This window comes from Girardinichthys multiradiatus, chromosome 3, assembly GCF_021462225.1.
Source record: "Girardinichthys multiradiatus isolate DD_20200921_A chromosome 3, DD_fGirMul_XY1, whole genome shotgun sequence".
NCBI classification, from domain to species: Eukaryota; Metazoa; Chordata; class Actinopteri; order Cyprinodontiformes; family Goodeidae; genus Girardinichthys; species Girardinichthys multiradiatus.
The window spans coordinates 39,600,165-39,614,454 of record NC_061796.1 but is presented as its reverse complement, the minus strand read 5'-3'; the positions used below and the strand labels follow the sequence as shown (position 1 = coordinate 39,614,454).

General features: G+C 37.2%; 1 protein-coding gene across 4 annotated transcripts in view; it reads left to right on the top strand.

The window, feature by feature from the left end:
• The window catches only part of znf385d (zinc finger protein 385D), a 116,147-nt gene that overhangs the window by 56,483 nt on the left and 45,374 nt on the right, over positions 1-14,290 (top strand). For all 4 annotated transcript variants that reach the window (XM_047361051.1, XM_047361052.1, XM_047361054.1 and 1 more), the window contains exon 3: positions 11,502-11,609. In XM_047361051.1, the coding sequence (XP_047217007.1) occupies positions 11,502-11,609 (108 nt within the window). The remainder of the gene's footprint in view (positions 1-11,501; positions 11,610-14,290) is intronic.

Here is a 14,290-nt window from a genome sequence, read left to right as displayed (position 1 = left end):
GGACTGTGAGGCTCCGTGGGTGGCTGAAGTGTGGAACTTGGGGGAATAACATGTCCGTGGAATTGCAACTGTTTCCTGCAGACTCCGTGTTTCATGCTGTTTCACTGGTGGATTCCTTCAAAACCCATGTGGAACAATATATGTGTGGGAATGGAATTTTCAGCTATAAATAATCCAAGTTACAGAGCTGAAAAAAATACATCTTTATTGCTAATTATTGATGATTCTCCACATATAAGCAATAAATTATTTTATATTTTTTCTGGGTTATGCCTTTTATTGTGATCTCATCAATCTCGAGTTATTTCACAGCATCTGCTCTGTGAAGAAAGGAGGAATAACATATTTCTATCCCAATGCATGTTTCTAGTAAGAGGTCACAGATTTCTCGTCGCCCAGATGTTTTCAGCTTGCATTAGCTTTCCCAAGCTCGGGTTTCCAACGAGCTACAGAGACTCTGCTTCCCTGCTCCAAATGTTTTTTCTGCCAGCGATGCCGGCCAACATCATGTGTCGTCTTATTTTTCCTTGGGTGAGATTCATACCACAAAGGTACCGTGTTGCATAATGTCTTTCTCTCCACTTCAGGAACAAAGTGTGTCAGAGCACTCTGATATGAGTCTCGTCCCTTGCTGTGTTAATGTGATGCAGAGATTTCAGTGTTTTCAGGCTGATTTCTGTGACAGGCTTTAACACGTATGCCACCCAATTCATTCCCAGGTGAAGGACTGGGAGTAAACTGCTTAAACGTTTGCAAGACAAATTCTGATTTTACACTGCAGAGACTGAGTATCTAATGATCACTGGTGACGTGTATATTAAATGTTACACTGCTGTTATTTCTGGCTTATATAGGCAATGCAATCTTTAACTGTAGTTCTCATTAAGATCGAAATAGTAGTAGTTTAAATCTCCTTAATTTCTCAAAAAAAAAAAAAAGAAAATCTATGCCTATTTTCCTCCTACTGCCTGTGAACACCTAAAATAGGAGTGGCAACAAGTTCTTTTTTAATAAATCCACTGGTATTTTTTAGCTGCAAGCATAGAGACATCTTCTAAAATCTCTGATATTGTCTGGTGATCTCTTTGTGTGGAGGACTTTTTGATTAACCTCGCAATGAATCTTATAAACACCTCACTCAGAACGTTTTTTTCTGTATTGTAGCCCTCAGTTTGACCTCAGCAGTTCCAGATAACTGTCTTTTCCTCAATTACAAAATTAACTGATGAAATGGTTATCTGAAAATACTTGGCTATCTAGTCATTGCTTTCTCTCAGTTTATTAGCATCAATTAGATTAAATTTCTCAGGGCTAATTGGTAGGACCAGATATGACAACATAATATACGATTTAAAACGTTTACATGATGCTGCATCATCTGGTTACTCTGATTGTCATTAAAAAGGTGTAATTTGTATGCATTAATGGTACAACAGCTCTACAAATATGCATCTGTCCAAATGCTGTCTTTGAGAGTTGATCAGCATTATCTACTGCAGACATGGCCTTCCAGATATAATTTGATTAAATCTCTTAAACATAATGACTTCTGTCGCTTATGTTTGCTAAAGAGGATTATAGGTGTATGAAAATACCCACAAGGAGTACTTTGTGATGCTGGGTATTGTTTGTAAACGGCCGCAGTGTCAGGAATTCACGGGAGACTTTTATGACAAAGCCAAGTACAACACTCTTTTTTTTCCAGCAGAGTTTAATCATTAATTGTAGCATGATTAGTATTACCCCCCCAGAATATAAATTCTACTAAGAAAATACCATCTGGTTTGATCTGTTTCACAAATATTACAAGTAAAAAAAAAAAAAAATGAATGTTATTAAATTACTAAATTAATAACATTTAAATAAAAAACAAATGTGAATTATTTACTCACAACAGTTTTTTAATGGAGGCTGTTATTAAAATAAAAGCAACTGCTTGTGTTCTGGAAATAATATACTTTTCATCTGCTGATATTGTCCACCTGATGTTTTTAATTTGGAAAACATTATGAATGGAAAAAGATGCTTCTCTGGGCATTTGTTCTCTGCATGGATCACATCCAATGCTTGCAACTGGTCGAGGCCACTAGCTGCTGGCATGCATAATGATGTGAAAACCATAGATAGCTTAGGTCTTTTGTGTCAGCACAGGTCAGCACGGTGCATCTTATGTGTATAAGGGCAGGAACTGAAATGTTTTTTTCTAATCTTCACTTTTCCTGAGCCCTACACTTTCCATTCCATTTCTTATGACTCTGAGCTGGGTTACACTCAACGATTGTTTGTGTGTCACTTTGTCTAACCATGTTTGCACATAAAATTATGACATTCTCTGCTCCTACCATTTTAATATTCCTGTTACAGCTAGCAGTGCCATAATGCTAACTAACGCTAGCTCATGAATAGACAAAAGTAACAGGTGCCTATTTTATTGTGCTTATTTTTTTATTTCAGGCCTTACCTGTAAAAATGCCACAAATAATATTTTTAATAAAACTGAGCCACAATGCATATCTTCCAGTCAACAGTGGCTGAATCTGGCGCTGCACAGTTGAAGAACATCAGAGAATGAAGAACTGAGTCTGTCATGTTTCCTCTAATGTGTTTCTTGTTAGATATCTCTCTGCTACTTTAACTCATATGGCTGCACTGGGAAATTGTTTTTATGCTATTTCATATTTTGCATATGTTTTTCAGTTAATGGATTGTGACATAGTATGCTCTTTTACATTGTGTAAAATTCACTGGGACTGATTGTTTTACACTTAATTCAAGTTTTCTATAATTACTTCCCCTGTTGCTGTGTTCAATGGTAACTTTGATTAAGATGCAGATGGTGTCAAAACGTTATTCCCCTTGAACTTTGTACAATATAAATGGAAAATGATCGGTGAGCTATATCCTTTTATGCATTTGCAATATAATATTTTCACAAGCTTCTGCTTGTAAAAATAAATAAAATAATATTTTCTGCTACCTGCAGTTTAGCGGTGTAGCAGTGCCAATGTTAGCTTATATGTAAACAGGAAGAACATGTGAAGATTTGGTTTTAGCTGTGTTATATTTTATTTTTATCCTCCTTTATAACAGTTATCCAGCTAATGTCTTCCAACAGTGTGTTTGGTTCCTCAAATACCTCTAGCTTTGCACTTGTGCTAATAATAGGAAATACATGAACAGGAAAAAAAAAAGGGGAAGTTTGGTTTAGGCTTTCATTCATTCTTCCATTGACAATGCTTCATCATGTTGTTGTAATTATGAATATGAATATATTATTTAATATTAATACATTAATATTTCATTAAATAATATTTTGGTCTGTTAATGGTTGTCCTGTGATACCAGCCCAATAAGGCGATTGTATTAGGACCAAATTGAAAGGGTGAGCCAAGCTCTGACATTATTGAACAGCAAAACTCTGCACACACATGGAATTAATTCACACAATTTGTTAAAATACAAGAATTTATTAACAAAAATAAGTCAACTCAAAGTCAAACATATTTCAATCAACAAACTCTTTACTATACTAAAACAATCCAACTAAACTACCAAGCAGAATTAAAGAATAAGGAAGACTAATGGCTATGTACAATATAAAAAAGTTGATGAGAGATGGTTGAAAACCATGACCAAAAGAGTGATGCAACATTACCATGCAATGTTTATGTTTGAGAACCAAGGATTATCTTGAAGAATCTGGAAATGAAGTTATGTTGATCTAGGAACTAACTTAACCAATAAGTGGTATACCTCTAAACAACCATTCACAATGCAAGACCAGATAAAACATTATTTTAATAAAATAATATTTTAAAGTATGATTTGCTGAATAAAACCAACCTTCTGGATGACCAATTCTCAACAGTGTTTAATTAGCTGCCTTTATTTATTAAAATAATATTTAAAGAAATATTATTAAGGAAATAAGAACCAAATCTTTGAGAAATGGGGCTTAATGGTGTTTAATTAGTTATCAAGTTTAGTAAAATAATATTTAGGGAAATATTATTTCCTAGCTTGAAAACTAACAATGTTTTTGGGTAAAGGATCTTTAGTAGGCGAGCACGTGTTCTTAGCTGTTAGCGGTTAAAGCTAACAAAAGAAGTTTATAGCTCATCATCAGAATCAAACACATACCTTTAAAATACCATTAATAAAAGGGTTAAAATGCATAAGCGTGGACGGCACTTTATGGCTGATTTTCTGTGTTTAAAATCCCCCTTTAAATACAGTTTGTCTTAACTTTAAAAATACAAACACAGATCAAATAAACTGAGCACATAGTGCTACGTTTTCAACACAAACAAAACTAAACGTCATTAAACAAAAATTTTTTAGATTATTTCACTCTAAACTACTTCTCTCTTCCCAAAACACAACCTCTTACGTGAAACGTGCTGAGGAAAAGTTGTCCGAGGCCACAAAGTTTAAGAAAGCATCCACAGTGAACAAAGGGCTCGTTCTGTCGGCTGGCCAAACTGCACGTTACTGCTGTAACCACGGTGATGCGGTCCCGTTGTCCTTCCTTCAGACCGGGAAAACTGCTCCACTCGGTGTTGTAGACAGGGTCTCTGCTGGGAACTCTCTGGAACACAGTTTGCTTCTGTAGACCTCAGAGAGAAAGTCAAGCAACGCTTGTACCTTAATTACCCTGTTCATGAATGAATACCGGATACACAAACAGCAATTCATTCCTCCGTCCAGTTCCTCTGGGGACCTGCGTGGAAGAGGCCAGTTTGTTGCAAAAGCGGGTTTTTTATTCAGACAGTGACATCACGGGAAGTCCACTGTTACCCCTTTTGCTGGCTGTGCTGGAAGTAGGTTAATGCGATTTATGTTGAAAGTTCCAGAAAAATTCTCACTGGGCTTTTCATTTTGTACCCATGGCTGTGGTCCTACCAATGTAAAAAATAGCTTCTTAGCTTGCAGAAAAGGTTTTGTTGTTGCTGCCTTCTAGTTTTCTGTGGCAGCTAGTACGTCTGCTTATCTAAGCAGGAAAATAACACAAATTTTCATCTGCTCTGTCTTTCTGCCCACCAAAACAACTGCAGCTAATAACAATTTGTGCTAACATCTCTGCTTGTAAAAAAAAAAAATACAATGTTCTCTGCTGTTACTTTTTGAACCTCCTGTGGCTACTAGCTGTGCTGAAGTGCTAAGAATAGGTTGGAAGCAAAAAGAAGTGGAGATTTATTTCAGTCCTTTTTCTCACTTGTCACATGTCAACAGATACCATGTTCTTTGCTGCAATTTTATGTGAACTGTATAATAAAGAATATATGAAAATATTTTTATGTATCAGTTGGCTGTAATATTGAGCAGTCTTCAAATGACGTCAAGGAGAAGAGGATTGTTTTCTTTCGTTCAGTTGTATTTTTTGCTTTTTCTCCAGAGTCCTTTTTTGGTAATGTTGTTCCCGGTCTTGGATGATCTGGCTTCTAGTTGCCCTCAGTAATATAACCTCAACCAGACATCAGCTGACCCCATAGTCTGCCCACCCAGCTGGTCCTTATTCACTCAATTTCCAAACAGACACCAGTGTTCAGGCAGTCTGTTCCAGGTTTCTGCTTACAGCTGCACCTGATTACTTTGTCTGTTTGTTGAAAGTTTTGTTTGTCTGGTTTTACTGCTTTCTCATTGTTGTTCACAATAAAATTTTCTAAGACAATTCCTCAGCATCTACTTGAACTAACCTCCAAAATGCTCACATTTTTAAATTATAAAAATGAAAAACTCTGCCTTTTTGTTTTTTCTTGGGAAGTTCAGTAGTTTTTCAGTTTGAACTCAGTGTAAACTCTGATGTTTGTTTGCAGCCAAACGGCATCCACTGTCAGGATCTGCCATTTTGTTCTTTGTTTTTGTTTACTTTGTTGTTAAAGGTTTTCCGTGTTCCTTCGATTAGTAATTTACTTTGTTTAGTTAAAATTTGATTAGATTCTTGTGCTTGTTTACATGTCCTTAGATTTAATTCTTTCTAGAGTTACTATTTATGTTTAGCTTTCTTTTCCCTGTTCCTCCCCTTGTCCTTAGATCCCGTTCAGTTATTATTTACCCAGAGGTTTGTTTCCCTTTAGATTATTTGTCCTCCCCGATTCCTTATGTTTGTATGGTTCTATGTGTTTAGTTCCTCTCTGGTAGTTGTAATGGTTATTGGTTACTTCCCTTTACGTTCTTGTTGGTGTTTTAGATTGTTGGGTGTATTTGGTTTTCGCTTCCCTGCTCCTTCTTGTGAGTTAGTGTTTGTTAATCTTTAGATCTACTTTCCCTTTGGTTTATTTTATAGTTTAGTTTCTCCAGTGTCCCTGTGTCTCCCAGTCCGGTCACCGTAGTAACCGTTCATTCCCTCAGGCTCCACAGCCAGTTCCTGCACCTGTTCCCACTTCTCCTCTAATTAACTTAGCTTCCCCTCATTGGTCCACTCTCCTCCTCTCCCTGTTTATATACCTGGTTGTTCTAATTATTTTCCGCTGGTTCCTCATTTCATGCTCATCATGTTGTCACGTCTGTCCTTTTGATTATGCTGCCTGAGATATCCTGCCTGTGAATGTCCTACGACTTTGTAAGTGCTTATCATTGAGCCTGAATTAAACGGATCTGTTTTCAATATGCTGAGCCCAATCAACTGTTTGCATCTTGGTCCAAAACAACCTCAGACCGTGACATCCACATGAAACTGGCTAATATAATCATATCTTATGTAGAACAATTGTTAAGGTGGATGAATCCCTCCACACTGTGCCAACACCTTTCCACTTTTTCCCACCATGTGGTCACTCTGAGACTTTTCCTGAGACAGACAGGCCTGTTCGTTCCTTGCAGACAGCTCTGTCACCTCACAGTGTCTTCCTAAACACAAGACGCTCTAAATGTATGTACTTTATGTGCTGCCGCAGCTGTTTTGTCTGGTCTGCCAACTGACATTTTTCTTCTTTTGTCAGTTAACATTGTGCTAAAATGGAGACTTGTTTCATTCAAAATTAAATAAATACTGCTATTGATAAACTATTAATAAATATTCCAATAAATAAATAAATATCCCCATGAAATAAAATAAAAATAATTATGTTAAAAGAAATTTTCATCTTGTTTTATTTAATTTACTTAAAGATTTATTTATTTCATAATGCAGTTTTATTTTGTGAAACTTTTATTTTATAAAGCTACTTTACGTATTTCAGTGATTTTTACTTTTTAACCCCCGTTTTTCATTTTAAGCTCTTTTTATTTCATGTTCTTATAACAAATGAGGGGGCGGAGTTTTATCTGTGGGGCAGCGCTGGGACAGCAGGGCCGATCTCAATTTGTGGCTGTGGCCGGCAGAAGCATGCCGCTGCCTGCCAGAAGACAGCATGCCGGAGGGAGCCAGGGGATTCTGCGAGGAGGCCAGAAAGTGCCAGACTGGCCGTAAAAGCCTGCCACGGCGGTTGCCGCTGTTTTTGTGGAAGCTGTTTGTGCAATAAGTCTTTGTTATCCTTTCAGCACGTCATACACACACATGGTGCTATTTATTTCCCATCTCAAGTAAATACATCCACCTTATGTTATGGGTTTAATAAATAAAAACCAATAAAGACAAAATTATTTAAAAGTAGCCTATAATAATAATGACATCCCGTTTGCCGATGATCAGCATTGGCTTCCACAAAAACAGCGGCAACCACCGTGGCAGGCTTTTACGGCCGGTCTGGCACCAGGGGAGCCAGGGGATTTGCTCCCTCTGGCATGCTGCAGCACTGGCGGCAGCAGCTCCGGCATACTGTCTTCTGGCACTGCCACGAATTGAGCTCGGCCCTGCTGTCATGGAAATACGTAAAGTAGCTTTACAACATAAAAGTGTCACAAAATAAAACTGCATTATGAAATAAATAAGTATATAAATAAAGAAATAATTTTGTAAGTAAATTAAATAAATCTTTAAGTAAATTAAATACATTTTGAAATTAATAAAATAAAATAAGATGAAAATATATTTTACCATAATTATTTTGTTTTATTTCATGGTGATATTTATTTAATTCATGGAATATTTATTAATAATTTATCAATAGCAGTATTTATTTATTTAATTTTGAATGAATCGGCTCTCCATATACTAACACTTATTAGGTGTGCAGCAAAAGCTTGGTATCACTTATACTTTATATCCTACAACTTCACTTCAAAATAAAACATCTGCCTGGTGTTTGTATTCCTCTTTCCTCGATTAATGAGCAGAGAGTGAAAAAGTGAGATATGGGGTAAGACTGGACACGAGGTGCTACACACTGTCTGCTAGTTGCCACACTGCCAGCGGCGCAGAGAAGATAAATGAACAAAATTTGTTTTCGTCAAGGAGCTTTCTACCCACAAGCAAAGGTATTTTGAATGTCCAACACTAACAGATGTTCAACATTGAATAACGCTAATTTAACTGTTTTATTATTTGGGAGGAACTTTGTTTAGAGGCAAAAAGTTATCTGGCTTTAAGGAGGTTGTGAGTTCAATTCCAACGTCCCTTGTCACATGTCTGGGTTATTTTTCCAGTGTTAATGCCATCTTCCAGTAAAGATCATGATGTAATTTTGCAAATAAAGGAAGGGGACACATATGTATTAAAATAATGAGATAACATGGAAATCAAGACAGATTTAAGCTCTGCCGTCCATATTCAGGTAGGTGAGATAACTTTTTTTTTCACAAAAATTTAAATAAACTTCAAAGACTAAATAAAAAGGTAAAATACAAAGAAGGAGAGCATGATGATAGGTGAGAATAAAATTAACAAAAATAATAAGGTGGTTAAAGGAGCAAGTTGCAAAAAAAGGATTCCATGGTTGTTACTAGAAAAGTTCATAAACGTACTCGTCGTCTTCCAGTTTATCTGGGACCGGGTTGCGGGGGCAGCAGATTCAGCAGAGACACCCAGACGTCCATCTCCCAAACACCTCCTCCAGCTCCTCCGGGGGGAGCCTAAGGCATTCCCAGGCCAGCCGAGAGACATAGTCCCTCCAGCGTGTCCTGGGCCGTCCCCTGGGCCTCCTCCCGGTGGGACGTGCCTGGAACACCTCCTGAGGAAGGCGTCCAGGAGGCATCCGGTATAGATGCCCGAGCCACCTCAATTGGCTCCTCTTGATGTGGAGGAGCAGCGGCTCTACTCCGAGCCCCTCCCGGGTGGCCGAGCTCCTCACCCTATCTCTAAGGGAGTGCCCGGCCACCCTACGGAGGAGGACCTCCGATCTCCCACTCCATTCTTCCCTTACTTGTGAACAAGACCCCGAGATACTTGAAGTCCTCCACTTGAGGCAGGAAATCCCCTCCAACCTGAAGAGAACAAGTTCATAAACATGCATTTTTAAATCTTAAGATTTCTTTACATTCCTACCCAAATGAATCATAAACACTGCCTATAACTGAGGCAAGTGAGACCTGTACTGCTTTAGATGTTGTTCTGGATTGTTTTGAGACCTTCTAGATGAGTTGTCAAAGGGCTCTTGGAATAATTTTGGTAGGGCAGCCAATCCTGGGAAGATAAACTACTGTTTCATGTTTTCTCAATTTGTGGATCTGTCTCAAAACTGTCTTGTTACCTTTTACAGACGTATAGATGTCACTGGCTTTGTTTCTTACGTTTGTTTTTCAAATTCCTATTGATTTGGCCAAGACAAGTCTCATTTTTACATGCTTTAGCCTACTTCATGTTGTCCCACACATCATATTTAAGTGATTTCCTGATTTTACAGGCAGTAATCAGGCCTGGGTGTGGCAAGTGAAATGTAACCAAAAACGTGGCTTGTCAACGTAGACAGTGACATTTTTATATTTTTATTTTGGTAATAAATGAAATCAGAAAATTGCAGTTGTTTTGTACAAGTTATCTTTGGAATTAAAATTACTTTCATCTGAAACTACAGCAAATCTGTAAGGAAACAAGGAAACCGTGTAAGCAGCCTGTGAACTAAGACACATGGAAATGCTAATGTTAGCATCCTAATGCTCGTGCACATGGCGAATGAATTTAAGATCAAAACATTTTGAAGCCTCATGGGTACTTGTGATATATTAGAAAAATATGGATTTGCATCATATTTAAAACTGCGGTTATCAAGTGTAAACAGCAAGCTTTTAAAAAATACATAGGAAATATTCTATGTAAAAACGGAGGAGCTACAGCTGACTGTTTACTTTTGAACTATTTGCACACATGCTATAAATCTGTTTAGATTAAGCCATCAATTATTCATTATATTTGGAATCTGGTGATTTTTTGTGTGTGTATACACTGTACGATTTTGGGAAAGATGAAGACTGTACGAAAATCACAGACAAATCTTACGTCACACTGTGAGACAGGTTAGTCTTGTGACCAGAGATACCCTGTGATAAATTTCTGGCAGTGTAAGATTTTTAAAATGACTATCTCACAGCCTGACCGTTGCTATGACCTACGTCTACTAATCCGCCAGAAGAATCGCAGAATGTGGACACAGGATACAGCATAAAACCAGCATCCTGTGTCCACATTCTCCTCCTCCTCCTTTTATTTGTTTGAAGGCACATAAATGCCGCAACAACAAGAGCTACGATCTTCATTGTGTGTTTCTGTCGCTGTCTCTGGTGGCACAGAAGGAATGGCGTAACGCCAATGTGGCACATGCTGATGACATTGCCTATTGCCATACATCGTAACCGATTTAGTAGTAGGTCATCGTACAATGTGAGACATCAAATTGATCTTGTACCAAAGTTTATTCGATCCAAGTTGCATGGTGTGTTATGGAATAGTCTTAAGAGTCTTAAGATTGCTAAAATCACAGTAAGATCATATTAAGAAGGTCATTTATTTTTCTGTTAAGCTCTCATTGTGTTAATATAAGCGCATAGCCCTACAGTTATAACAGTTCACCTTTTGCAGCAATCTCTATTCCTGGCTGGAAAAGACAGACTTTCTGCACCAGTTTTATAAGCAATAGTCCCCCTTTTCAAAATGATCACCATAAACATGGAAAATGTACAGGTTCTCATACATTTATATTACTGTTGCAATACTCTTATACTTTTGCCAGGTTTTTCCATTGTTTGTCATTATTTCAGAGCAGAAGCTCTTGTTGAAAGACTTGTGTTTTCTACAGACCTCCCTCTAAAAGGAAACGGTTGGTTGAAACTTGTAATACCATTGTGAGCATATTTATAGCGAATACATTTTTTCCTTTATTGTAGTGCAAAAGACAGTTAGAGGAATTAAAACAGAATAATTTCAATGATCCCCTGAAGGAATCTCCCAACAGCAATTACCCTGAGGTCAGTAAAAACTCTGTGTGCCTAAAAGTAAGCATTTAGTCCTGTGAAAATGCCAGAATTCACCCACTGAAATGAAAGATTGAAGCCTGGCACTCTAGGATGCCCCAACACCCTGTTTGTTCTTCACAGCCCACCAAGCAACTGCATAGTCGGGTGGATTTACAGGTCAGCTTTAGCACAGTTTTAATTAGCCTCTCTGTCTGTCCGTCTCCATCCTCCAGATTGACCCGGTGCAGAAAGCCATCCTCCATCACACCCTCGGCATCCCTCCCACTGCTAAGAGGAAGCATGTGTCCTGCAGCGTCTGCCGACTGAGGTTCAACTCACAGGTGAGCAAGCCGAATATAAATTATCCACCAAATGAGCTTTTAGAAGCTTAATTTGCTCGATTGTTCTGCTTGGATGGTAGCTGCAGCTATGTTGTATTGCACTGAGATGAAGATCAAGTGTTCAGTCCTCTATAGATGATGGTACTGACTGCATGTCAGACAAAAACCCGACAGGTAGGCACTTTATGAACTTTACGAAATCCAAATAGTAGCAGGTAATTGTTTTTATGAAGTAGTAGAATACTTTCTTGCTCAAATTCTGTGAGGAACCAAAGTGAATAATAACTCCTGTTAGAATTTTTTTAGATGACTTTATAGAAACATTTTTCTGTGTACACCGGCGTTCATACAGATGAATCTTATCAGGATGGTTTGTAGTGCCCTAAGTGACAGAACTAATTGTCTTTTCAGTTTTTTTTCCCAGAAAAAACCTTCATTAATAGTAAGTACTATGGAAACTTAAACCTACCATTTTGCATGGTTGTACATGGCTGTACAACGAGGGCAATTTCAAGGTGTAAATTGTGAGTGTTTTTTTAAGCAATAGTTCTACATCTCATTTTCAAATGCAAAAGTGAAATTTTTGAAGGCCTAACTTTAAATTATTAATAAAAATTGTTGTTTAGGTTTGAGTTTACTATTTATGTTTATTTTTATGACCCGATGCACTTTCTTTCCTTTCTGTTTGTTGCCTTTACATCATGTTTTCCCAGAATATCAAGTGTTCAGAACTTATTAAAGATGGTAGAATTTATTAGCATATTTCCGTATGCAGTGTCTTTTACATGCTTAAGCATTTTATTGAAATCCATGACGTTCATATTACCTAAATCTAACTAATGAACGAGGGCCTAACCAAGCAGATGGGTTTTGATTTTCCAATGAACCTAATTTCCATACCACTTTTAAAATAATCAAAAAAGATTTAAAAAGAAAATCAGTGGTGCTGCATGTTGTTAAATGAGAAGCATCAAACTAGCAGTATCACTGCACCTTTCATTACGGAGTAATCAATCCATTTTCAACGCTTAACTTGCTGGTAATTACTCAGGATGGAATTATTATGTTTTAAAGAGGAAATTGTACTTAAGAACATACTTACTGTTCATCACTTTCTAATTTAAGAGCTTCATTAATGGAAAAGATTGCATGAACAGCTGTCATATTAATTATGTCACAGCAGTCTTATTAATGTGACCATCAGCCTGAGATACTTGGAGGTAATTCTTTAAAACGTATTCACTACCAGATACATCAGTTAATTTAATTTGCCACAAAAACAAATTGGATGTTACTGTAACACCTGCTAAACCCATGCTCCTGCTTATAACAAACATTGTTTTGTGTTTGTTTAAACAGCAAAAGTTGGAAAGAAGGAAAACCATTTTCTTATGCTTCTGTTTTATTGGATGAAGTCACGTTAAACTTCATAAACTGAGATATTATTTGTCAGTAAGCAGTCTTGCACTCACGGCATACATTATTATTTATTTACACAAGACCTCTGAACATATAATATTGTACATATTGTGCAAAATCTTGAGTTGTTTAATCCAGTTGCAATACACAATACTGACTGTACTTTCCTCAAACTTGCAAGTAACTTTTTCAGAACTTCCATAAAATTTCTGAGAATTTACATATGACTTACAAATTATCTTTTGCATTGGTCTTGTAAGGTCAGATACACCTGTTGTGGTTAAGGCAACAAAGAAATGCTAATAAGACTGAGTTTATTTATAAAACACGTTTGAAAGAGATATAAACTATAGGCTTTCCCTCATGCAGAGATATTTAAAAGGTAGGAACTACAGGGGTTGGACAATAAAACTGAAACACCTGTCATTTTAGTGTGGGAGGTTTCATGGCTAAACTGGACCAGCCTGGTAGCCAGTCTTCATTGATTGCACATTGCACCAGTAAGAGCAGAGTGTGAAGGTTCAATTAGCAGGGTAAGAGCACAGTTTTGCTCAAAATATTGAAATGCACATAACATTATGGGTGACATACAAGAGTTCAAAAGAGGACAAATTGTTGGTGCACGTCTTGCTGGCGCATCTGTGACCAAGACAGCAAGTCTTTGTGATGTATCAAGAGCCACGGTATCCAGGGTAATGTCAGTTTCCAAAAGGTAACAGGTTATTAATTTCTGGAACTTAAAGGTTATTTTGAGAGACTCAAATGTTACTTTTCAAAGGTCACAGGTTCATTTCCTGAACTTAATTTACTTTCATTGAACTTTCACGTTACTTTTTGGTATTCACTGGTTACATTCTGGTAGTCAACTGTCACTTTCCAAAACTCCCAAATTACTTTCCTGAACTTACAGGTTACTTTTAGGAACCAACAGTTTCACTTTCTAAACTGACAGGTTACTTCCCAGAGTGTACAGGTTAAATTTTGTAACTTAAAGATTTATTTCTAATGGTTTTTCCTGTTCCTCAGCACTTAAAGAACAGGGCTAACAAATAAAATGTAACTTGATTTCAGCTGTTGCAGCTAATTAACCAGCAGATTATTTTCATTCTGGCAGAGTTTTTAACAGCACCGATTCTTCAGATTCCTCTGTGACTGTTTGGATTCTACCCATTTCAGTTTTAAAGTATAACACTATATTCGGGCTGCACAGACTTCACCTTTATGATTTAAAACCGGGGCTGTGTGTATATTCCATTATCTTC